Here is a 27,699-nt window from a genome sequence, read left to right on the forward strand (position 1 = left end):
AAATTCTAGAAAATTATTGAGGGCGCCACTTCCTACGTAACTGTCACATTTTTGACGTAAAATGCTTAAACAAATGTTGCCAACATTTTAATATATTTTTTTTTAAGTTCCATTTTATTTAATCTCTCTACTATTTTATGTCGCACGAGCATAGCTACTGATATTTTTCTTTAACAATGTTCTGATTTTTTAAATTTGAATTTGTAAGTGATCCGTAACGACACCACAACATTCAATAGCGTCAGCACATGAGCTTCAGTAGTAATTAATTTGCCTTTGATTAAGCAACGAGGCATCTTACGAGCGGAGACAGACTATAGTTTCCACTACATTAAACACGTATTTGTTTACGCGGCACTCGTGGTAGCACACATGCAAAAAGTAACCATTATTACAATTAAATTATAATTTTTTTTAGGTAGGTATACAAATGTAATAATATTATAAGTAATATAACTATAAAATTTTATAGCTTTTTGAAATAATGTTTAATTTTAATGTAATCTTGTTATAAGATTGTGTATTGTTTATATGGATTTCTTATTGTCCGAAATAAATGTATTTTATTTTTTTATTTTATAGGATTACTTTTGTTTCTATCCTGGACGATTGTACAATTATAAGTCCATACATTTATTTGACATTTAATTTTAATGTGTTTTGTGTGTAGGTGCTTTATCTTATAAAATCTGCTTTATCACTTTTGATCAAGTGCTGTACACACACACACACACACACAAATCACAAATTACTTATAAGTTTGAGTACTTTGGGTAAAGAAATTAAGTTAAGCCTCATTGCAGTTAGGCAGCATTGTGTGTGCACTGTTTACAACTTTACATAAACGAATATAAAAAATTGCTTTATATTGGCAACTAGTTATGCTTTGATAAAAAAAATATACCTGAGTACCTACACAAAATGTTTAATGTTGAGTTTTAAATTTATTTTTATAATGTTGGCTCCGTTACGCACACCACCTACTCGTATTAATATGTCGCGAGATGAGACTTGCGTTAATAAGCGGGCGTCGTCGCGCGGTAATTATCGCCAAAACACGTATAATTCATTAATTATTGGTTGTTTATTAATTGCTCACGAACAGGGGCGACGCGGGAGCTGGGAGCGATAATTTTGAATAGGGTAGCGTGATGTAGGTACAACGGCATATTTTAACAGGTTTTTTTTTATCCTTTTTTCAGTGCTGTTCTTAGCAAGAAATCTTAATTTTTTGTTTGGTTTATATATTTTCTTTATTTTAGAATGAATATAAAACTTAAATAAAATACGCTGTACGATAATAACAAATATTAATAAATCACACACATACCTAGCTTAAATTATGTATTTAAATAGAAATAAAATCTAATAATACAACCACGGAGGATTTTAAAGTTAGATTGATAATGAAAAAACTGGTTTTCACTGAATAGCTAAATAAAAAGTGAATGTAACGAAAAGGCAACTAAGTGTAAAATTTTATACCTTAAAAATCTATGTTTTCATATTCGCACCAGTAAATTTCATCTTATTCAAATCTACTAAAACTCATTCGTTCAGTTAAAATCATTCCATTCACTCCCAATTCCGAATTACACACACTCAGTAACTCTCACTCTAAAAATTCAAACCTTGTAAATGATACCTTACTTCGTATAATTAAGGTTGAAATTTAAATATACCCACGAGAGATACAATCTAGTCAAAATTACTTCATATACCTACTCCCATACATGTATAAGGGCGTAACTTGTTGAAAGTATTCATCGTAAATTTGTCTTTACTCTATCGTGACAAGGTTGAAATCCGCTTGTAAAAGAATGCGCACGTGAATTAAAAAGGTATCGATATGCGTTTGGTATCTGAATCGCTGGAAATTGGCCCGAGTCGACTTTCCGCTCGACTGGCTCGATTTACTCGATTACCGAGTTAGGTTCGGCGAACATCGATTCGGGCTCGAAAATTACTTTTTAAGACTTTTTCCGATTGCCAACTCGATAGGACAGCGGTGAATTGGTTTGCTTGGTTCAGTCGTAGATTGATAAAGATTGTAGATTGATGAGTTTTGAATAAATATGAATCTGATTGTTAATAAAATTGTTACAGCTCAATATTATAAAGCACTCACCATCAAAGACAATAATTTAACTTAATTTACAAACCGACTAAATCATAAGGATTGTTTTAGGTTTTATTGTTTTCCGAGATACGAGTGTGCCACAAGAATAATTATAACATGTCAAACGGTTAGGATTTTGTTAATTTAAAATACCCGTTGGTACCAGAGGCCCTATCGTGCATAACGAAAAACGAAATTTTCGTTATCTGTCTCTTTATCGATCGAATATGCAAGAGCGATAGATAGGCAATTTAAATTACAGAACGAATGAAATAAATAGTTCGCGTCTGGATATCACTTTGCACGGATAGCAGATGGATTATAAAAAATATTTTTGAGGCAAAAACTATTATTGCTTAGAACTGAACGTAAAGGGAGGCTTTTATTGTCTATGTTCCCAAATACGATTTATGTAGGTGTCTTTATTTAAAACTTTTAATTAATAAGTTATATTATAACATTTATATATATTAAAGGCAAAAAAAGAAATGGATTTCACATTTAGGAATAAAATACTTCCTTCAGATAGAATACTATGGCTACGGTGCCTAAAAAGGAAACAAAAGACTTCCTTTAAATAGGCTACAAGTGGTCAACAAGCACAAAGCTCCTTACGACTTAAAAATACTCCCCCCACAACGGGGTGCGTTTTAAAGCGCGGCTTAGCCCCCCCCCCACCACCCGTCTGCCCCCCCCCCCCCCCCGGCACTTCACGTGCGTTTTGACGCGATTATCATACCCGACGGTATCTCGCTGTCGTTTTGGATGTGGGACAGAAAGGATGCGGCACTTGGAAATGGAATGTCTTATTCAGAAATGTATAGTGGATTGTTAATTTTTAAATGTCTGTTCAACATTGTCGCGTGAAAGTGTGTGTCCGACACACAAGGTGAGCGAGTGGTCAAGTGAAGACCACTATCTTATTTCGATATTAAATATGTATTACGATACGTCAAATACACACTATAAAGGGGTCCACCGCGAAAAAAATCGTTACGTCATCTGCTCTCTTCGCACGAATATAGAAGAGCCATAGAGAGCTATGTAATATATCGAAATTTTGATTTTGTTTTCTGCGGTTCTCTGAGTTGGGACTATAGGTTGTGCTACTCCAGCACTTGTGCGTTTTGTGTCAGTTGCGTCTGAGTGACTTCGATACTTTGCGAATAATGCTGCTACGAGCTAAGACGTAGCACACGTCTCGCTTTTTAACATTCTTTATAACATTCTTCCTCATTTCCAAAAGCTCCGTTGGAGATAAAACCAAAAAAGCGCTACAAGTAAAAGTAACTACACATTTTTTCATATAATATTTATAAATTAAATGAGTTAGGCTACGATCCATATTGTTAATAAAAAAAAAAACAGTAAAAGCGTCACAATACGCATCCACTGCTTCGTAGCTCAGCCCCCGCCGCGTGCGGTTTTTGAATCTGCTTCCTTTGTGACGGTTTTAATATGGAAATTAACGTTCTACCGTGTGACGTACTCGACAAGCTTATTCCTTCCCTTTTATACCACTAACATTCACAATTTCGCCTTTAAAGGTATTAGCATAAAGTTGCGATTCGCACTGTTGGTTTTATTTGACGGAAGATGTATGTTTGCCTTTCACAAAGAATTTGCCGCTAAAATCCACGGATTTGGGTGCCTAATTGAATTTTTTGGGTGTGTAATGTTTAATATAATTATAAAAAAACTATCATACATTTGTTATAACGCCATTTGATATATTATTGTATGTTATAATGTAATTTTTATTATACGTTTCCTTTATTATATAGTGATTTCATCTAAACTTTCATTGATATAATGCCTAATGTAATATAATTTTCAAATAGTATATAGACATGTTTTATAATTACATTTGTTATATTATATTTTTGTATAACGTAATACTTCATACAATTTCATCAAGTATAAATACATATATCATATAACATTTTTTGTCATATTTCATTTACTGATAACGTAAAGTTTTACATACTTTTTATAACTAGTACGCAGGCCTACTGGTTTTGCTAGCTATTTTATTCTAGGGAGGTCGCAGTTCTAACCTAACCTAACCTATTTTTTCATGGATTTCGTTCTGCGGGGACCGCAGTTCAAACCTAACCTAAACCACTTTTTTTATAGAATATTTTATTCTACGGAGGGTCAAAGTTCTAACCTAACCTAACCCTCCTTTTGTTAGGTAGTTATTCGTTCATCCTAACCTAACCCATTTATGTCATGCAACTATTATGCTACATAAATAATTATGTGATGTCACTTGTTATAACAAATAATATGCTTTAGAGTATGTAATAAATATGGCAATGTATATTAGACGAAGTGTAAATATACCTTATGACCATTATACCAGTAATAACATTATGTATACCGTTAATTAGGTATTACAGTAGTATGCCATTTATTACGTTATTCAAAATAACGATATATCAAACTATAATATATGAAAAGTAATTATAACAAATGTAATGCACCCGAATTTTTTATGTACTTTTGCAGCGGCAGATTCTTTTCAGATAAACAGGTACCTGAATGTAGGCAACTACTTATGTTTATTCTACAGTTTTTGTTTAAGATGTTTAGCCAAGTGCTATTGCCTTATACGGGTTGTAACTTAGAGCTCGGTTAAATTAATCAATCAATGCAATTAGTAATTATAGAAAAGTATATTTGAACTGCAAAAGCAGCAGTTAAGCGTTGTAAAAATTAAAAACAAAAATGAAGTTTGTATTGACACACTGAAAGACAGACACAAAGGCAATACCTTTTATTTGAAATGCATCGCATACCTATAAGCAAAAAAATATAAGACCTAATTTCAAATAGACATCGATATTGGACAATAAATAAACCAAGGTATACAAACACGGAAAATCACTAATAAAAGATATCAATCTCTCGAAACGTTCATTTCCCTCTTCATTCCATTTTCAACTTTTCGGTGTTCCATTTGGCATTGGCATTAAAAAAACCGGGCAAGTGCGAGTCGGACTCGCGCACGAAGGGTTCCGTACCATAATGCAAAAAAAAAAAAACGAAAAAAAAAGCAAAAAAAAAAACGGTCACCCATCCAAGTACTGACCACTCCCGACGTTGCTTAACTTTGGTCAAAAATCACGTTTGTTGTATGGGAGCCCCATTTAAATCTTTATTTTATTCTGTTTTTAGTATTTGTTGTTATAGCGGCAACAGAAATACATCATCTGTGAAAATTTCAACTGTCTAGCTATCACGGTTCGTGAGATACAGCCTGGTGACAGACGGACGGACGGACGGACGGACGGACGGACAGCGAAGTCTTAGTAATAGGGTCCCGTTTTACCCTTTGGGTACGGAACCCTAAAAAAAAAGTACTGAGACGGACGAGGACCACTCGAGCACGGGGCTGTAGGACTAACAACGACCTCCTTATTGACCATCGGTGGACCTTATGCCTTCGCAATAAAGTTTACTAATTGTCAGTGGTAAAAATATTACTTCCTTTATTATGATCATTGTGTGAGACTTTGAAAAATGTCGACCGCCAATCTACCAGCTACAAAGTGCTACGCCGTAGTCCGTGTTAAAAAAATACAAAAAGAAACGAATTAAGACAAAATACGAATTGACTGGTAGAGAATGCCATGAGGCTTTAAGTCTGCGATTTGTACCTTTTTGATGTGCAATAAAGTTAAAATAAATATATAAAATATAAAATTTATAGCTCTATTCAAGAAATGTGAACATATTTTTTTACTTAACTCGCCAGCCAAAAATTTTAGTAACAATACACAATGTAAGTAAACAGTCAAATATAGACCCATTAAGGCCATTAACTATATAGTACAAACATTGTAATGAAATTACCAGACTTTAATAATTTAAGTCAAATCAAAATGACTTGCTGTTTACGGCATTATATCATCCTCGTTCCAAAATTAAAAACCAAAGTCGCGACGGGGAGAGGGGGTCTATTTCTACGCCCGTCATTCCAAGAACCATTCCGTTCTACGCTCACATCAACTGTTTGAATAGAAGCACGCGGCGCTGAATTTATTGTACTCGCTCATCAAACCGAAACGTCACATGTCGCTTAGCTTTACATTTAGTTGGGTTCTTTTGGATTAGGTTGGTAGTTACCACCCCAAACCTATTGTCACGTAAATCCGATGTATCGCTTTCACTTGAAACTCGTGTGATATGGTAATGTGACATTTAATTCCTATCATTGAGGGATCCCTCGTTATATTTCAATTTATCCATCTATACGCACATACGCAAACATAATATACAGATGTGTAACTTTTATGGCTTGTGGTTATTCTATAGAAATATAGGCACTTAATGAATTAAGTACCTATTACTTACGTATATGGAGTAAAGGATGCAATATAATAACGATTTTGATGGTCGTATAATTATTGTTATCAAGTTGTTACTGACTTAATTAGTTGAAATTATCAAAAGTTGCTACAGAGTTAATAAGAAGGTGGACCAACGACCGTTATAGGAGTGTTTACCCCATAACTGACATTGATAAAAATTACAGATTCACAATTCTGAAAATTAAAACTGTTTAATAGCTTACGTTTATATGAGTGAAGTATTTTCAATCACACTATACGACATCTCTTGATTAAACAAACCAATACAAACAGATAAACTAAATAAAAATCCTGATAGGTAACGAATGCTTTGATTTTACGTCAAAGGGATTCAAATCCAAATGGAAATATGCCGATATTAAAAAGAGAGCCAACCGAATCCGGATCGGATGTATGCGTCATTCGAATTTGGAATATTGGCAATAAAACAGCGCTGAGCTGAAAAATCGATGTCGACAGACGAGCTCGCACCGCATCCCTAGTACCTATAGATGAGCCCTTTTTAGGGTTCCATAGTGCTGTAGTCAAGCTATGAACCCTTTATTTTTACCCAAGTGTAGCCATGTGATTGATTAAAATTAAAATGTGATTATGATTAGCAGGGATGACGAGACCGTACATTTTCCAGCATGTTTGGTGCACGAAGTGTTGTTAACGGAATTGGTATGAATAATTTCAACCCTAATGATTAATTAGAGTTTATTACGTTGATATTAACCTTAATTTACCATTTCAGTTGAAATTATCTATACTAATTCCGTTAACACCACGTTAATCGATTTGGTGCAGAGGAGTGGTGTTAACGGTATTGGTATAAATAATTTCAACCCTAATGATTAATTAGCGCTAATTACGTTAATATTAACCTTAATTTACCATTTCACTTGAAATTATCTATACCAATTCCGTTAACACCACTCTACTGCACCAAAAATGCTGGAAAATGTACGATCACTGATTGATTAGGTATTATTAGTTCTTGACAAAATATTAAATTTAATTCTTGAGATTCAATCGATTAACATTAAAACTGTGCTAAGATGTATAAATAAAGATCTCTTAATCTATCTCTTCATGACGAATCCTCATGAAATGTATGACATAAACCTTTAAAATCTATCTATATACATATAATAAAGCTGAAGACGGTCGAAAGTCTGTACATGGAAGATATTTGAAAAAAAGTTGTCTGGGGATACTTAGAATCGATAACAGAACACGTTCCAAAAGTTTTTAGAATTTTTGTCTGTTTGTCTGTTTATTTGAACGCGCATCACGTGAAAACAGCTGAACGGATTTTGATGAAAACTTTACTTATCTGTCGAGAAAATCCCCGGCCAGGTTATAGGCTATAAAAATTCAACCCCTAAAAGGGGGGGGGGGGGGTAGCCACAACACTCGATTGACTTAAGTTTGCCCCTGAATCTTATGGCGCTACTTAGGAAGGAGGGGCAAACTTTTTTCAAATATGTGCTACCACTATTGAGTACCCTGGTAAACTAACAGATGGCGCTGAATTTAATACGTTGTGACATGAATAAGCCACCGAGGAAAGATTTTGCCAAATTAACTCTAAGTTTAGAACAGGGGGTACCGATATCAACAAAAATAATTGAATAATTATGTTGATTTAATAAATTAATAATACAACAAAATTAAACGACAGTAAATTAATTGCCCCTCATTGCACAGTCTTTTGGGGAACTGATTAAACATTAATTAATAAAGAAAACTAAAAATGAGTTTACATAGTTACATAGTGGTAAAATAAACACACATAATTATCAACACGCGTATAATTGCATAATTATTTAAAATTATTAATTTTCTCCATCATGAATTATACCTAATCGTAATCATATTGCACCCATATCAAATCCATATTCATACAAGGTGGGTACTTTGAAAAAAAAAACATTGACCTCTATCATTTGCAGCGTCGGATTAACCATTTTAGGCAAAATAAGCACTTGCTTAGGGCACCACATCTAGGGGGCACCAAAACCGTAGGCAAAAAAAAGCGCAGGCTGCATCAGCATTGCAGTCGTCGTGGAGTAGGTACCTACAGCCTGGCAAAAAAGAGTAGAAATTAAAAAGTGGCAACACTGTAGTGTCGTCCCTTTCAAATCAATAGATATAAGAGAACGGGACGACACTACAGTGTTGCCACTTTTTAATTTCTACTCTTTTTTGCCAGACTGTACATGAAACTTTTATACGTGTACAAGAACACATCTAATAACGTCCCATCCCTTCTCTGTATGAAATCCTGGATTCGCGCCTGGTTGGGACTAAAAGTAAAAATGGACAACTGTCTATCAAATTGCGTTATTATATCGAAAAATCATCGCGCTCGCTTCGCTCGCGTTTTCAATAACTTTCTAAGGTATAGCGACTGCAGCAGCATTACTCTGTTGCAACGTTACTGCTGCAGCACTGTCAATTTTCGTGATAAAATGATGTGACTGATTTCCATACTAAAAGTAAAAATGTACAACTGTCTATCAAATTGCGTTTTTATATCGAAAAATTTTCGCGCTCGCTTCGCTCGCGTTTTCAATAACTTTCTAAGATATGGCGACTGCAGCCGCATTAGTCTGTTGCAACGTTACTGCTGCAGCACTGTCAATTTTCGTGATAAAATGATGTGACTAATATCCATTCTCAGCTGTAATGCGGCAATGAACGTCACTCAACTAACCAAAAAAATTCAATGTAATCTCGATGACCCTAGGGAGAGGGGGCACCATGGTCTAGAAATGCTTAGGGCATCAAAACGGCACTGGTCGTTTGCGGAGTCAAACGATTTGGGACTTGCATTTAATACGCATTACCATGCCTTCCAGAAAAAAATCCAATCATTCGCGAAAGTCTCGCAACGCATTGAGGTTATTTACAAGGGGCACGTGGTCTTCCTCAGGAGTCTGAAGAAGACCACAGTGAGTGGCGCTCTAGCCAGGCAGGCCGCTTCGCTTTCGCTCGCGCGCGTATACCTTACTGTATCGTCCGATATACATCTACTACTCTGTCGTTTAAATCACGTGTAAAAATTGAATAAGGGCGAAAAAAACTATTGATTTTGGAGTGTAGTTTTATTTAGTGGTACCTAATTGTAAAATATTTTATCTGGACTGCAGTCCTCTAGCATATCCATGTCAACTTTACTTCAAGTTCCGCCTCCAGGGGAGAGGGAGAGAAATTAGGATTAGTATAATTAGCCGCTTTCTGACACAGACCGAATTCCACGCGAGCGGAGCCGCGGGCACAGCTAGTGGTAAATATCAATGCAATTTTAATGATACAATTTTGTGTTTTTCAAGATAAACGTTTATAGGTTTAAGCTTAACAGCTTACCATCAGACACAGTGATAATCCCTAAGCTTCATTGCATCGAAGCAAATACACCACAATGCAATGGTGTTAATTTGTAAACGAAAAATGATTTTAGTTTAAGTATTAACTATGTAGAGGACATGCGTAAAAGTTTGTAAACACGATCCGATCGCAGTGCATACGCAAACAATCCGGTCCAGGTTTTTAATCTAGCTAAAACCGTTGTCAACAGGGAACAGTTATTGTAAAAACATTGCCAGATTGTACCAACGTTGACAGAGTTGACCATTCGTAACCCTTATGGCTACGACATAAGGTGGACAATGGTCAATAATGTGATGATGTGAGTACCGGTGCCACATATAAATCATTGACGAGCAATCCATTTGAAATGGATTCCAATTATGCATAGCAACTAAGCAATTAGTCGCATAAAATCACAGGTCAGTATGTAACTGAACGAAAAGCAATTACTCAAACACGTTAATGTTTAGGTACCGCGGAAAAAAATTTGACGTTTCATACATTATTTTGCTGGTCTGATGTTGAAATTTCCCATAATAAAAGTTGGGCCCATAGTAAAAGTTGCTTATGATTCGGTCAAATTGTGTTTTTTGAAAAACAAATTATAGCCAGCATTCGACTAGTGTGCGTAAAGCACCATACCCATAGGTATCATACTACATTCATTGAATGCTGGCTATAATTTGTTTGTCTTCCCCATACATTAGAACACAACTTGACCGAATCATTATACTAACTAATGATAAACGGGTTTGAGTAGGTAATTGCTTTTCGTTCAGTTACATACTGTATGTTAATTAAAATTTATGAAGACACTTTCTCGATATTATTGTTATAATGCGATCGCTATTTTGCAAAGTGATTTCTGCGCTTGAAAAAGTTACCTAAAGTAAAGTTTATACTATGATTTATCTTTTATGTGCGGAAAGAGAAGAGTCGTGGAAATCGTGGAATACACCTATAAGGGAACCAATACATTCTATGACTTCTTTTTCCTTACAAACTCTAGGTATCTAAGTATGTCGATAAAATCAAATGGAGGCAAGACCGAATAGTTCTTTATTTTATTATCGACACCTTATCGACACTATCTACAGCAACGAGAGTGGTAGTGTATAGTCACCTGCAATAATATACTAGCAAAAAGCAGAGCTTTGTAAGGGCTCGCGGAGTTTTTCTACCTAAACGTACCGGACCGCGAATTTGATCCAGTCCGAGGCTTGTTCCATGTTCGATCGAGTGGGTACGTAATTCCCGGACCCCGGTCGCTGTCCGGTACGCCTGTCTGTTATAGCTTTTACTATGTCCATTAAAAACGTGTCCAGACGACAAAATCAAATTGCTAATATCTTCCACACGTAATATACAATTTCAAAAGCTCTTATTACAACCTACACGGTCGCCCAGTACTTTTTATAAGGAAGATTTATTTTTGCGTCCACACCACACAATTGAGCGATAAACTATTCCGTCTGGACACCTATTGGCGGTAATCACGCTGCTCCGCATATAAAAACAAATATATTTTGCTCTCCTAAGTGCTCATCAAGACGAGTGAGATAACCAAAACAGCGTTTGCCTATGTTGCACCAAGCCTGAGTTCCACTAGGTACTGCCAGGGTTCAGCATCAGCTCTATCATGGGTCTACTAGGGCGGTTTGATAAGTAACTTGGTTCGACCTAAAAAAAATTTTTTAACCCACTTTTGTATTCATCTTTGTTAATGGCGTAAGCACCATCGACAATATTGAAATTGAAAACACCACAGAGGTATCGTTGTCCCACAACATAAGCCTTCTTAAGCTTAATGTGGGGCTTTACAATTTTTCTGTAAGAATGTCCATTATTTATTTATTTGTTACTACTAACGTAGGGTTGCCATACGTCCCGGTACGCCGGGACATGTCCCGGTTTGAAGCACGGTGTCCCGGCGTCCCGGCCGATAAGAAAATTGTCCCGGTTTAAAAATCATAGTTATTTAGTAGGGGGCTGGACTTGGTAAATAATAATATACCTACATTTCTACGTTTCATATGGCCAAAATAAAAAAAATGTTTTATGGTACCTACTTTTACCTAATGTCCAATATCAGTTTCTCAGACACACAATAATTAGATGATTATGTAAATTATGTTATTTTATAGCTTTTAAAGTCTGTAATGTAGAGCTCGAATTTCAGGCTCCCGAGGGCCTAAAACCTCATCAATGGAACTTCGGCCATCCAAGTAACTCTTGTACATATGACACATATTATTGTTGAGTAACACTAGCGCTGCTTTCTTACAGCTCGACTTTCGGCGTCGCTTAATTTTTAACAAATATAAAAATTTGTTTCAGAAGCTTGGCCTTTTGCCTCGCATGAAAGCTCACCGCGCTGGTTATAAGTACCCTTCGGGATTTTTAAGTAATGTGGAGATTTCTGACCTTCAGCCTCACTTTTTACCAAAATTTTTGGTTTGGCTTCCAAATCTCCTCTTCTTCAGCTTAGCCTTTGACCTCGCTGCGCCAAGCTCGGCCTGCGGTTTCGCTTTTTAATACAATGGACATTGGTTGGCGTCTATGCTCTAGCTGAGCTTATCCTGAAGCACGGCTTCGACCTCGCATGAAAGCTCGCCTCACTGGAGAACTTCGGATTTTTAGGCCCGGCCCGGCCTTTTTAACACGCTTTCACAATTTTGTCACAAAAAATTTCGCGCTCGCTGCGCTCGCGTTTTTTGCTGGTTGACCCTGAATCCCCTGAATCTACATGGTAGCTTGACTGGTCAATGAATAATCATTTAAACACATGGAAAATTTATCTCCGAAACTACTGTGCTAAAATTTTGAAAAAAAAAACAAAATAGTTCTTTACCTATCTATGACAGGAAAACCTATTAGAAATGTGCAGTCAAGCGTGAGTCGGACTTAATTATAGACATTTCACTCACGTTTCACATGAAAAAATACATTGTTACAAATTGTGTAATGTACGGAACCCTTGAAACGCGACGCGAGTCCGACTCGCACTTGGCCGGTTTTCTTTAAATGTCCCGGTCTGAGTCCCCACACTTATGGCAACCCTTTACTAACGCCATCTGTCAGAAAAACAAATAATTACTCGTACTTAACATTAGCACGAATGATAATTTCATCACTTCTCCAACAGATGGCGTTAGTAGTAATACAAAGTGTTATTCCTTTATTTTATTTTTTTATGTTTATAAAATGATATTTTTATGATTGATAACACATCTAGACATGAATTTGAATTACTATGTTAAATCTCAAACCTAACAGTGCAGTAGTTTTTCCGTAAAGTGTACCACAAGAATGCATAGATTGTCGAATAGTGATAGGGCTCGCTTCGCTCGCCCTAATTACACAACGACGAAGGCCCCAAAACTATCTGACACGATCTTATTTGAATAAGAGCATATTAAGAGCGTGGCATATTATTGCGGCAGTCGAAAAGGGGCGTTTTTAGAATTAGAGTCCGTAACGTAATGGAATTCTACACACCAAAAAAAATTTTTTTTTTACTAAAAATGGGTTGAATTAAATCTACTATTTATATATTTTATGAAAATGTTACTTTCTGTCTATATACATTATTTATATTCTTAATAAATCACTTTAAACAGAATGACAGCCAATGTGACGATCCATTACGTTACAAGTTTTAGGCAGGTTTTAAGTGAAGATCGGAATGTTTTAAGTGAACCAGTTTTTATTTATTGAAATACAAAACAATAATAATCTTCTAAAAACGAATAACAACTGCAATACTAAGTATTACAATAAAGTTATTTAAAGAAGTCTTTCCAATACGTTACATTTTTCGTTTTAATCGTTGCTTTGCAATCATTTTGTTTTAAAAAACGTAAGGTCAAAAGGTAAGGCGTAAGGTATTATAAAAAGTTGTTTTTAATAATTATCATATATTATTTTTGCAAATGAGATCGAAATCAGTATCAATTATCCTGATAATTAATATAAATTCTAATAAAATCAATCACAGCCACAGTAGGACAAAGTGACGTTATGGACCATAATATCACGTTTAGGAACTACATGAAGGGTTTACATGTGCGGAAAATAGCTATTTAATTTAGTACCTACTTAATGTTGTACTAAATTAAATAATTTAGTAATTAATACCTATTGTTATAGTTTAACAGATTTTGAAATTTCCTGCAGTAGGTAATTATGCTTTCGACTGCAGCAGTATTGCAGCACGACAATACTGCCGACTGCATTACTGCTACAAAATCAAAATAGATGTTGCTGCCCAGATTTTTGACATTTGCAGTCAGCAGTATTGTCGTGCTGCAATACTGCTGCAGTCGAAAGCATAATATCACCTTTAATATCACACTACCTTCTATATTTTGGCAACTTAAAATGACGGCATGTAAACCGTGCATTTTCATTCCATACGTCACGTTTTTTTGTTCCACTAATACATCACGTAACGTTTTGGATGTGACGTAGGCATGCCGGTTGGTTAATAAAGCGAAATAGCGGTCTGATCGTTTGAATTTTCTTAATTATAATTATTTGATATCATACAACACATAATAATCTAACGAAATTCATAAATATTTAGTCAATAATTAGCTCCTTACCTTCAGTTTAATTCAGTTCGTTGTGGAAAATAAATTTCTGAGAAAAACCAATTATGACTAACGAAAATTCGGACAAACAATACATTATGACTTAAAACTACTTGGGAAATAATAGAGACCCCATTTATAGATTGTATCCTTCTGAGAACAAGAAGCATTTGTTTTGTCGGTGAATGTGTGGAAACCTTAGTTTACTCAACAAAAGTTTAAAATTGATTGTGAAATAGGTATTTAAGTACAAAAATTTGTACCTACAATGGATGCAAAGAACGGATGTGCAATTCGTGCGTTTTGTGAACATCATATTTTATATTACTGACCAAGCTTTTGCGGGTTATTCCCACTAGTTACCACCAAGTTTTTACCAGTGGTAACTACTGGGAATTTTTTCCCACCTTTTACCACTGGTAACTACTGGGAATAAAAATTCCCAGTAGTTACCACCAACTCGGTTTAGTGGTAACTACTGGGAATTTTTATTCCCAGTAGTTACCACCAAAACTTTGTTAGAGTTAAATACTAATAAAAACAGTAGGTATGAATAGTATAAATAGAGTTATTTTGAATTACCTAATAAAATCACTTGAAAAATCATCTAAATGGATTATTAAATTTATCCTTAAGTACATATATCATAGTTTTTGTACTAGTACAGGTTAAACTGTTTCAATATTTTTGGTCACTTTTAAGGGAGTTTACTAAAACACTAATCGACTTATAATTATTTATTAAATTAATCTATATATTTATACTACACTATTTATATTGTTTTTATTAGTATTTAACTCTAACAAAATTTTGGTGGTAACTACTGGGAATAAAAATTCCCACTAAACCGAGTTGGTGGTAACTAGGTACTGGGAATTTTTATTCCCAGTAGTTACCAGTGGTAAAAGGTGGGAAAAAAATTCCCAGTAGTTACCACTGGTAACAACTTGGTGGTAACTAGTGGGAATAACCCGCTTTTGCAGACAGCACTGTCCCTGATAATCTGCATCGCCGCTCGCCGCGCATATCAGCCGAAAAGCCATTTGAAAACTCAAATACGAGTATTTACCGTATTCTTGCGCAATAAAATTCCAATTCAAACTGATTATTCAATGACTGTTACGTCTTTTGTCACTTGTGGGTCTCTATTGTTTCCCAAATAGTTTTAAGTCATATGTATTGTTTGTCCGAATTTTCGTTAGTCATAATTGGTTTTTCTCAGAAACGCGTAAGTTTTCAGGATTGCCATAAAACAAACCTAACCTAACCAATCTATAGAATAACCTTACGAAAATCCTGAAAAGTTAACGGTTTCAGTGTTATGACTAACGATAATATGACAAACAATACATTATGACTTAAAACTTTATGGGAAACAAAGGGACCCCTCTATAAAACGTAGAAGGAACATTTTACACAATTTTACAAGTACCAAAGTCCCATTTTACTGCAACAGTGGCCAGTGTAGGTGGTATTTGTACTGCGGTTTATGTAGTGATTAGCTGTGCCCGCGGCTCCGCCCGCGTGGAATTCGGTCTGTGTCAGTAAGCGGCTAATTTCTAATCCTAATTTCTCTCCCTCTCCCCTGGAGGCGGAACTTGAAGTAAAGTTGACAGATGGATATGCTAGAGGACTGCAGTCCAGATAAAATATTTTACAATTAGGTACCACTAAATAAAACTACACTCCAAACTCAATAGTTTTTTTCGCCCTTATTCAAATCTTACACGTGATTTAAACGACAGAGTAGATAGTAGGTTTATATCGGACGATACAGTAAGCCGTAAGGTATACGCGCGCGAGCGAAAGCGAAGCGGCCTGCCTGGCTAGACCGCCACTCACCGTGGTCTTCTTCAGACTCCTGAGGAAGACCACGTGCCCCTTGTAACCTCAATGCGTTACGAGACTTTCGGGAATGATTCGATTTTTTTCGGGAATGCATGGTAATGCGTAAAAAATGCGAGTCCCAAATCGTTTGACTCCGCAAACGACCAGTGCCGGATTAAGATATTTTGATGCCCTAAGCATTTCTAGACCATGGTGCCCGCTTTCCTTAGACTCTAGAGTCATCAAGATTACATTGAATTTTTTTTGTAAATTGAGTGGCGTTCATTGCCGCATTACAGCTGAGAATGGAAATTAATCACATCATTAATTTTATCACGACAATTGACAGTGCCGCAGCAGTAACGTTGCAACAAAGTACCTAATGCTGCTGCAGTCGCCACCCGAATATCACCTTTATCATATCTTTGAATGTTATTGAAAACGCGAGCAAAGCGAGCGCGAAAGTTTTTCTATATACAAATGTAATTTTATAGACAGTTGTACATTTTTACTTTTAGTATGGAAATCAGTCACATCATTTTATCACGAAAATTGACAGTGCTGCAGCAGTAACGTTGCAACAGAGTAATACTGCTGCAGTCGCCATAGCTTAGAAAGTGATTGGAAATGCGAGCGAAGCGAGCGCGAACATTTTTCGATATAAAAACGCAATTTGATAGACAGAGTTGTACATTTTTACTTTTAGTATAAAAATCAGTCACATCATTTTGTCACGAAAATTGACAGTGCTGCAGCAGCAACGTTGCAACAGAGTAATGTTGCTGCAGTCGCCATATCTTAGGAAGTAATTGAAAACGCGAGCGAAGCGAGCGCGAAATTTTTTCGATATACATAAAAAGGCAATTTGATAGACAGTTGTACATTTTTACTTTTAGTATGAAAATCAGTCAAATCATTTTATCACGAAAATTGACAGTGCTGCAGCAGCAACGTTGCAACAGAGTAATGCTGCTGCAGTCGCCATATCTTAGGAAGTTATTGAAAACGCGAGCGAAGCGAGCGCGAAAATTTTTCGATATAAAAACGCAATTTGATAGACAGTTGTACATTTTTACTTTTAGTATGGAAATCAGTCACATCATTTTATCACGAAAATTGACAGTGCTGCAGCAGTAACGTTGCAACAGAGTAATGCTGCTGCAGTCGCCATATATTAAAAAGTGATAATAAACACGAGCGAAGCGAGCGCGAAAATTTTTCGATATAAAAACGCAATTAGATAGACAGTTAGACAGTTGTACATTTTTACTTTTAGTATGGAAGTCAGTCACATCATTTTATCACGAAAATTGACAGTGCTGCAGCAGCAACGTTGCAACAGAGTAATGCTGCTGCAGTCGCCATATCTTAGAAAGTTATTGAAAACGCGAGCGAAGCGAGCGCGAACATTTTTCGATATATTATTAAATTATTAAATCAACATAATTATTCAATTATTTTTGTTGATATCCGTGTCTTCTAAACTTAGAGTTAATTTGGCAAAATCTTTCCTCGGTGGCTTATTTATGTCACAACGTATTAAATTCAGCACGGGCGTAGTCAGGGGGGGGGGGTTTGGGGGTTCAACCCCCCCCCCCCCCCCCCCCCCGAAAAGTTCAGAATATTAACATTCATAGAATTAAAATAAGAACAGGCGTGCGGCATATTTCATTGATTACTAACTATTACCTATAGTATACGGTGGTTTGGGTTTTGGATTTCTCCGCCATCGTCGATTATCGGATCGCATCAATTACTTTCTAAGATATGATAATTAGGTGACATTCGGGTGACGACTGCAGCAGCATTATTCTGTTGCAATGTTACTGCTGCAGCACTGTCAATTTTCGCAATAAAATGATGTGTCTGACTTCCATACTAAAAGTAAAAATGTAAAACTGTCTATCAAATTGCGTTTTTTATATCGATAAATTTTCGCGCTCGCTTCGCTCGCGTTTTCAATTACTTTCTAAGATATGACAAAGGTGACATTCGGATGGCGATTACAGCAGCATTACTCTGTTGCTACGTTACTGCTGCAGCACTGTCAATTTTCGTGATAAAATTATGTGACTGATTTCCATGCTAAAAGTAAAAATGTACAACTGTCTATCATATTGCGTTTTTTATATCGAAAAATTTTCGCGCTCACTTCGCTCGCGTTTTCAATTACTTTCTAAGATATGACAAAGGTGACTTTCGGGTGGCGACTGCAGCAGCATTACTCTGTTGCTACGTTACTGCTGCAGCACTGTCAATTTTCGTGATAAAATTATGTGACTAATTTCCATACTAAAAAGTAAAAATGTACAACTGTCTATCAAATTGCGTTTTTATATCGAAAAATTTTCGCGCTCGCTCCGCTCGCGTTTTCAATTACATTCTAAGATATGGTAACTACAGCAGCATTAGGTACTCTGTTGCAAAGTTACTGCTGCGGCACTGTCAATTTTCGTGATAAAATGATGTGACTGATTTCCATTCTCAGCTGTAATGCGGCAATGAACGTCACTCAATTTACCAAAAAAATTCAATGTAATCTTGATGACCCTAGGGAGAGGAGGCACCATGGTCTAGAAATGCTTAGGGCATCAAAATATCTTAATCCGGCACTGGTCGTTTGCGGAGTCAAACGATTTGGGACTCGCATTTTATACACATTTCCATGCCTTCCCGAAAAAATCGAATCATTCGCGAAAGTCTCGCAACGCATTCAGGTTACAAACGGCACGCGGTCTTCCTCAGGAGTCTGAAGAAGACCACGGTGAGTGGCGCTCTAGCCAGGCAGGCCGCTTCGCTTTCGCTCGCGTGCGTATACCTTACTGTATCGTCCGATATACACCTACTCTGTCGTTAAAATCACGTGTAAAATTATAATAAGGGCGAAAAAAACTATTGATTTTGGAGTGTAGTTTTATTTAGTGGTACCTAAAATATTTTATCTGGACTACTGTCCTCTAGCATATACATCTGTCAACTTTACTTCAAGTTCCGCCTCCAGGGGAGAGGGAGAGAAATTAGGATTAGAAATTAGCCGCTTACTGACACAGACAGAATTCCACGCGGGCGGAGCCGTGGGCACAGCTAGTCTCTAATATTTTTCTTGTGTAAGGGTTATTTTATGTACTTTTAGTCGTTTTATTTTCTTGAACCCCCCCCCGATACCTACTAAAACCTGGCTACGCCCGTGAAATTCAGCACCATCTGTTATTTTACCAGGGTACTCAATAGTGGTAGAACATATTTGAAAAAAGTTTGCCCCTCCTTCCTAAGTAGCGCCATAAGATTCAGGGGCAAACTTAAGTCAATCGAGTGTTGTGGCTACCCCCCCTTTTAGAGGTTGAATTTTTATAGCCTATAACCTGGCCGGGGATTTTCTCGACAGATTAGTAAAGCTTTCATCAAAATCCGTTCAGCCGTTTTCACGTGATGCGCGTTCAAATAAACAGACAAACAGACAAAAATTCTATACACTTTTGGAACGTGTTCTGTTATCGATTCTAAGTATCCCCAGCCAACTTTTTTTCAAATATCTTCCATGTACAGACTTTCGACCGTCTTCAGTACGGTTACCATCAGTTTGTCACTGATATAAACGCCGTCGAGAACGTAATTTACTTTCTATACGTCCCGTTTGCACTAATATGCGAGTGCGAGCGAGATGTATAGAAAGTAAATTACGTTCTCGACGGCGTTTATGTCAGTGACAAACTGATGGTAACCGTACTGCTTTATTATATGTATATAGATAGTAGAGACACTCCAGTGAGACGGTGATTATCGCGAAGTCCGCGAACAATGCTGTCTACCTGCGAGTGTATTCTCATTGCTATACTATCCGCAAACTTCTCATTCATACTTAGATAGTCGTAGCACGAGTGAAAGAGATGGTAATATGATCTCGCTAGTCAGTTTGTTTTGCGGATAGAGCGCGAGCGAGAACATCAAACATCAAAACATCAAACATCAAACATCAAACATCAAACATCAAACATCAACATTTATTCAGCAAATAGGCCACAAGGGCACTTTTACACGTCATCATTGAATTTACATACAAGGAAAAATAATAACATCAACAATTTTATAAAATAAAACTAACAATTCAATCTAACGTATTACAAATTTAGATAAAAAATACAGATACAAAACACAAAAAAAAATCTATAATATTTAGAGGTGTAAATGTCTCTAGGTGTCAGAACTATAAGATTATATAGTTTATCAAGTTATCCTTAGAGATGTATAGGGTCTCCAAGAGTCAATATCCTGTATAATTAATACATTCATTAAGAGAAAAGAAACATACGAGAGCAGAATGAGGCGTCTCACTGTAATTAATTAATAAAAATAAAGTTACTAAGTATAATAGCTTGTGTTAGCTTAAACAGACCAGTCTCCACAAACAGCACCCGTTCACGAGTATGACGCGTATCTCAGCCATCGCCTCCCTCAACCTTCATTCGGGAAAGTGGCGACCCGATCAACGACGCCACCGTAAGCAAAGACTTTTAAGCGAGCATGACATGTTCAAGCTACCGGCCTATAATAATATTAAAATAGTAATAGTAAACGACAAGAATTCAAGGTCAATCCAGCGTAACGAGGTCTCTAAATCCGTACAGTCCTGCCATTATCTAATCTATCTAATACCTTAACATAAACGAGCAATTCTTGTTTATTTATATATATATATTTCGGGGATCTCGGAAACGGCTCTAACGATTTCGATGAAATTTGCTAAATGGGGGTTTTCGGGGGTTTATCTCTGGGAAAACACGCATTTTTGAGTTTTTATGTTTTCCGAGCAAAGCTTGGTCTCCCAGATATTATTATAAAACGAAGGCCCCAAAAATATCTGAGAGTTATTTAAAGACCTTTATTTATGTACAATAATTACAATAAAGTGTAAAATAAATTACATGTACCTAGTACCTACCTAATGTATTGTAATGAAAGATTTATTACAACACTATTAAATAAATATAAAACATTAAATTAGCTTAAAAATAATAATACAAACTATCTCTAAACTAAATAAACTTAAAATAAAACGCCTATAAATAAAAAACGTCCCCCAAGTCACTGCCGATGGGCTGGCTGCATTGCCACGTTGTATGGCAATACTAACGCGTTGAGCAAAATACAGGCCAGCCCTCTGGTCCCCTGCGGCATCTATAAGGCGCTCCGCTAAGGCCCTGTATATACGGCGCGCGCTTGGCCCCCACGGCCCCAGCGTTTCGACCCCAAACGCCTCAAAAATATAACTACTGCCAAGGGTATATTTGGGTGGCATATTTGCGGCGTTTGAGGTCTTCTGCCATGGACGCGGCATGACCAGCATCTCTGCTGGTGCCCGGAAGGTGGGACGGCGCGAGGGTGTCAACACATGTGGCATCCCAGACTAGAGGCCGTCCCATCTTCAAAGGCACCAACGTCATACCGTCGGGCCTCTTGCCATCGTCCCTAGCCAAACCGACGGGCTCGAGTATGGCCGGGACTTTGACGCTGACAAAGGCCCTTCGGATGGTGATGAGAGTTACATTTCTAACTGTCCCATTTCTTCTTCACGCCGCATGCGTCTCCTGAGCATTTAGGTATGTTGGCTCCCGTCTCGCCGCCGGTGTTAGGTAAAAGGTAAGAGGCTGGAAATATAACATTGAGCTCAGCTATCTGCTTCCGATCCACTGCAATCGGAGCTCTGTAAATCCGCTGTAGTTTTGAAGTAGGTATACTATACCTATATCTGTATACTAAGTATGCTCTCAATATGATGTAGGTTCAGCTTAAATATCTACTAAGTATTAATTCATACGAAATAAATTAGTTAAAGTCTACTCCCCAAAAGAAATGATATAAGGGTCATTAATCCAAGAAAGATTTTAATTTAATAGCGCGATTTAAAATTTCGACTACACGTAATAGTGCCATCTATTGATCAATTTGCTATCTAAACAAAAATGTTATGACCTCGGCGTCATTATCCCAAGATATCGTAATAGCGCGATTCAGGATTTTTACTACACGGAACGGAACAGTGCAATCTACCGAGCAATTTGGTAACTAAGAAAACATTTTCTGAATCTGCGGTCATTATCCCAAGAAAAATCTTAAAAGCGCGATTCATGATTTTGACTACACGTAACACTGCCATCTAGATTAATTTGCCAACTGAACAAAAATTGTATGAGTTTGAGGTCATTATCCAAGAAAGTTCAAGTTAATTTGTAATGTAGAGCGATTTAGGATTTTAGTACTTATAGTGCGAGAGACAAACTATCAATTAAAATCAGATACATGATACTCGAGTTAGTTGAATCAAAGGTTGAATGTAAGAAGCTGCTCTGATATTTTTCTTTCTTTGCTAATCCTACATGCTACTTACATGCATAGGCGATTCCTACTACCTATCTATTGCCTAGTATTTTTTAAATTGTGTTTATCATTGTTACAGATGAGTTCAGTGCAAGAGGAGAAGCCCCCAGAGCCAGCTAAGGCAGTCCGCGAGCTTCGCAACGCGGAGCTAGTGTCGCGGCTGCTCGCCGCTACGCCGCCATACTTATACAGCTCCTTTCCATTGCAGCCACATGCTTTCTTCTTCAGTGAGATGCTGCGATCGTTCGTGACTCGACATCCAAGGCCTAACCACTACCACAGGTAACACGTGCACACTTATCTACCTACTTACATCCAGAAGACTTGCCTAGTTGAAAGAGCTGAGCCGTCTTCCAATACTATCAATCGATTACGCTGATCACTGATAAAAGTATATATATGTCGCAGTCGGATCGTATAATCCGCCGTATTACATTACGGCTAGCCGTTTTCAAAAACAGGGGCGTTTTGAAATGCGGCGGTTTAACGATTAGCCGGATTGAATGCGGCTGAATGAGAATCCGCCGGAATGTATTCGGCGCCATACGTTCTTCAACACGGCTAGCCGTAATGTAATACAGCGAGTCATTAGCCGCCGCTTTGACAGTTTTTAGTTCCCATTTTTAACACCCGTGGCGCTGCCTGACAAACGCTGGGGTGTCCATCAAATCTGGAGTTCGTCGGACTGTTTCTTTTCAAAAAACATTTCTTTCGCAACTTAACTAGACGGAGCCCCGCTTCGCGGGGCTCCTATTTCTGAGCGGTTTGCCCTTCGGCTACCTAACGAACCTAACCTACCTACCTATTGATTTAGTGAGACGTCCGTGAAAACATTACACTTTGGGGAAAAAAGCGTAGGTAGGTAAGTAGGTTAGGTTCGTTAGGTAGCTTCAGATGCCCGAAGGGCAAACCGCCCAGAAATAGGAGCCCCGCTTGCGGGGCTCCGTCTATTTAAGTTGTGAAGGAAATGTTTTGGAAAAGAAACACATGTAGTGCGGTGGGACCATGGTAAAAATAAATTAAATTGCAAACATTGTCAAACTCCGGTTACGTAGGCGACCGAAAGAACTGGTCACTCTACTATATAAAATAGTAGTACGATGCGGCTAAACGTTGGCCGCCTTATTGAAGAACGTATCGCAATGACAATCCGGCTAATCGTCGAACCGCCGCATCTCAAAACGCCCCTGTTTTTGATAACGGCTAGCCGTAATGTAATACGGCGGATTATACGATCTGACTACGACATATATACTCAAACGCTCCGTGCGTGACTGTGGCGCCACCCTAGTGCCACATATATTATACTGTCTCTAATATTATAACGTCAACCAAAGTGTATCAATTCTATTAGAATTTAATGCTATAGTTTAATGCAACGCTTCGAACGATTCTAGTCATAATAACCTTAACAATACCAAACTCAGTTAGGTCACAATTAATCTCAATATGTACATTAACTAACTCAAACTTTTTATATTTAATTTCAGGAGATTCAAAAGACGATCACACAAATATTTCGCTGAAAATGACGAGTGGCGGCGGGACTGGCCAAAGCAGGACGAAGAAAAAAAGGAGCCAGAAACACGGCCCGAAGTTCCTTTAGAGTTAACTGTGGAGAAGCATCCTCGCGTGCCTTCACCGAGGAGGCTATCGCCGAAGATTGAACAGAAACCCAGCAGTAGCCCACCTCCCGGCCGACAGTCGTCTTTCGTCGATGTAGGCACAGAAGAACTCCCCAAACCCTCACCCTGCGTCGGCAGAGCTGACGCCGTCCCTTCAAACCTCATCCTACCCCCGCCGCCACCGATGTGGTATCCACCCATCTACAACCCCCAATTCGGCGTAGACCCATTAAACTTCTTCATAGACTTACGTGTCTCTGGACATATATATGATAGAAAACGCGCCTTGGCCGAAGGTTTAGACAATATTAGCCAAGAACGACCAGAAGATTCCGGCTTAGACAAAAGATTAGGCAGGGATTTTGGGATGAAACCACGTCACGTTTCTGCGTTCTCCGTCCCAGTTAGACCAGGGAACATTGCTCCTGAAGTACCAACTAAATACTTTGACCAGAACGGCACTAACAAACAGGGTAAAATCAACGGGACGTCGTATATAATGAAGAATTTGAAAAACGTTTATGAAAATTTGAAAAGCTCTCAAGATGTAAAAGACGTCTCCAAGGTAGATAAGGATGAGGATACGAAAGCCGAGTCCTCAGATATTGATGAAGATATAATAGATTAGTTTTATAATATTAAATAATAGTTATAAAATTAAGTGTAAGTAATTTAAAGTTATGATGATGGATGAATGAATCAATATTAAAAAGAGAGTGCTGAAATGTGCGAAGTCTGGCATTGAGAAGATAACTAATAAATGTGATTAGTAAAGATTTTTGTAGAAAATATTACCTACTTATCAAAATTGTATCGTTAATGTAACTGTCTATATAAGCACGGGCCTGAGTCTAACTGGATGGACCTATGTACCTATTATAACAGGATGGATATTCTGTGATGAGAAATATTCAAAGTGAAAATATTGGTTGTGTGTTTGAATTCACGTTTTAGATCATATCAATATTTAGTTACCTATCAGCGGTCGTAAGGATGTAGGGGAAGTCCGGGTATAGTGAACACCTTAAGCTTTGACTTGACATAACAGGAAAATTTAACAAGGAAGAAATGAAAAAAATGACAATAATGAGTCTTTATTTAATAAACTTTTAATTGAAAACAACACTAGCCTCCAATGTTTAATAATTGCTGCAATTTTGAACAAAACGTAAAAAAAGATATTTTATTCGCTTTGCCCAGGGTGCCGGGCAAAGTGAAACAGGCCTCCGGGCAAAGCAAATATCACTCATAAAATCTTAGTGAACTTAATAACTAAGTAATCAATATAAGATCATTTCAATAATATTAATTAGAAAAAGCTGTCACAAGTAACTTTTGATATATTTTCACTGATTTCATAAGCATAAGTCTTCACGGCACCTCTGAAGACATTTTAACACAGCGAATCCACGTTATGATAGCCATTTCCATTTCCATGACATCTGTTAGCCAGAAGCAATGATTGATTTTTTTTTGATATTTATATACCATCTGTAACAAAATATTATCATAAAAAAAAATACCTAATAAATTCAAAGTGAACACGCTATCCGCTTTGCCCGATCAACTTTGCCCATTCAGTCAGTTAAAGAAATTAAAAATTAAAAAAAAAATAACCGTTGGATTGTTTTAAAAGAAATGCGTTGTAAAAGGAAGATACTTTAATAAGCAATAGAAGCATCTTGAATTAAAATTCGAGATAATTACTACGACAAAATAACATACAATATATTTACCTTTCAAAATCGAATATTTTGCACTAAAAACACATTTTGACTCGTAACCGACGACGCTCGCAGCGACCGCTGGCTGTGACGCTTGCCGCTCTATATAGATGCGTGGTAGGACAAAGTCGAATAGTTTAGGATTGGGAGCCCGAATTCGCCTTGCCTGGGGTGTTCGCTTACTCAACCTTCCCCTATATAAATGTATTACACAATGTTTATTTTTAGAGAACGCTGTTAAATAAAATCAAGTCCACCTAATTTAATACGCCGTGTTTAAATTAAAGCTATGTAGGACCTAAGTTGATGATCTCAATGATGTAAATAAAACACTACCTATTCCAAAGTGATTAAATCTAGTCCTTTAAGTACTTAATTCAAATTCCGAGTTAATTGTAATTGTAATTATATAACGATTTAATTTTAACTGTTATAAAATGATAAAACCCATATTATTCTGAATCATAATAAAATATTGATACTTGAATACAGTTTTTTTTTGTTATTAATTAGCACCGTACCTTACATTACTTGTTAATAACCTATCTTTATATATAAACGCGAGCGGCTTTGACGGTAGAAACAAATTAAATTATGCTCAAACAAAAGAGCGTAAAAAAATAACACTTTTGAATCGACAACATATATCCGCAAAATTCGTATTGTCGCGTATTTTGCATTTAAAAGTGAAAAAATTTCGACAAACAATACTAAAGGCTCAATTTGTTGGTTGACATTTGACAGCTATGCGTTGCGTTTAGAAACTGCAAACATGCTTACAAGTTAGGTTGGTCGTATTTTTTTTAATAAAAAGCAAGACGAATATTACTGTTTATTTGATGACTTTCCGGTATGTATAATGGTTATTATTTGCATTAAGTTTCGTTTCATATGGATATGTATACCGGTATAATTATTACATAAATTTGTTTTTAAGCCAGAACGTGCGATAGTCTGTTACGGCTTTTAAGACGATAGCAACACTGCCTAGACGTCAACGACGGCTGTTATTCGAAAATACTTTATCCGGTACTCCAGACGTGATAAAAACCTGTTAAATAGTGTATTGTGTGTGTTAACAATAAAAAATAGTCACCGAACATAGTGCAAAGTGCAAACGCCATCGTAACGTAACGAGATTTGAACTTCAAAGCGTTCCATGGGTGTATTGTGTTTAGTATAAACATCGGTCTCTCAGTTGTATTTTAATATTTCAGAATGATTCCAAATATTCTTACATGTCAAGGCACTACTAGCTACCTGGAAATGCAAGTGAAAGCAACCTTGAAGCAGCTGTGATAAACTAATAAGTGAGCGAGATGAAAATGACGTTGTTCAAAGAAACTTTGAGTTAAGTGCCAGCTGACTGTAACACACTCTAATTAAGTACTGCCAGTGTGAAACAGTGCAAAAAGCTACAGTGTATTGTGGACATATTTAATAACTGTGCTTTAGACTATGAATCAAATTTGAGGTGTATCGGTGAATTGGAAAGTCAACTGCATAAAGCTAATAAGTTATCTCCGGAGTCAATGTAAGTTGAATATAAGATTAAATATAATAAGATATATAGATAGTATATATGTCGCAGTCAAAAGTGTGAACTGGTCAAAAGAACTTTTAACCGACAAAAACAGGCAAAACTGCTTTTGACTGAGCATGTTGGTCAAAAGTAGTTATACCTGAAAATCATTGGTTAATAGT

At 36.9% G+C, this 27,699-nt stretch overlaps 1 protein-coding gene across 1 annotated transcript in view; it reads left to right on the plus strand.

Moving 5' to 3' along the window:
- Positions 1 to 24,899, plus strand: part of LOC134798798 (uncharacterized) — a 45,664-nt gene extending 20,765 nt beyond the window's left edge. Inside the window, exons 2-3 of the mRNA XM_063771186.1 lie at positions 22,726 to 22,928; positions 24,137 to 24,899. Coding sequence (XP_063627256.1) covers positions 22,726 to 22,928; positions 24,137 to 24,899 — 966 coding nt within the window. The remainder of the gene's footprint in view (positions 1 to 22,725; positions 22,929 to 24,136) is intronic.
- Positions 24,900 to 27,699: the final 2,800 nt, after the last annotated feature.

The sequence above is a fragment of the Cydia splendana genome, chromosome 17 (genome assembly GCF_910591565.1).
Source record: "Cydia splendana chromosome 17, ilCydSple1.2, whole genome shotgun sequence".
Lineage (NCBI taxonomy): Eukaryota > Metazoa > Arthropoda > Insecta > Lepidoptera > Tortricidae > Cydia > Cydia splendana.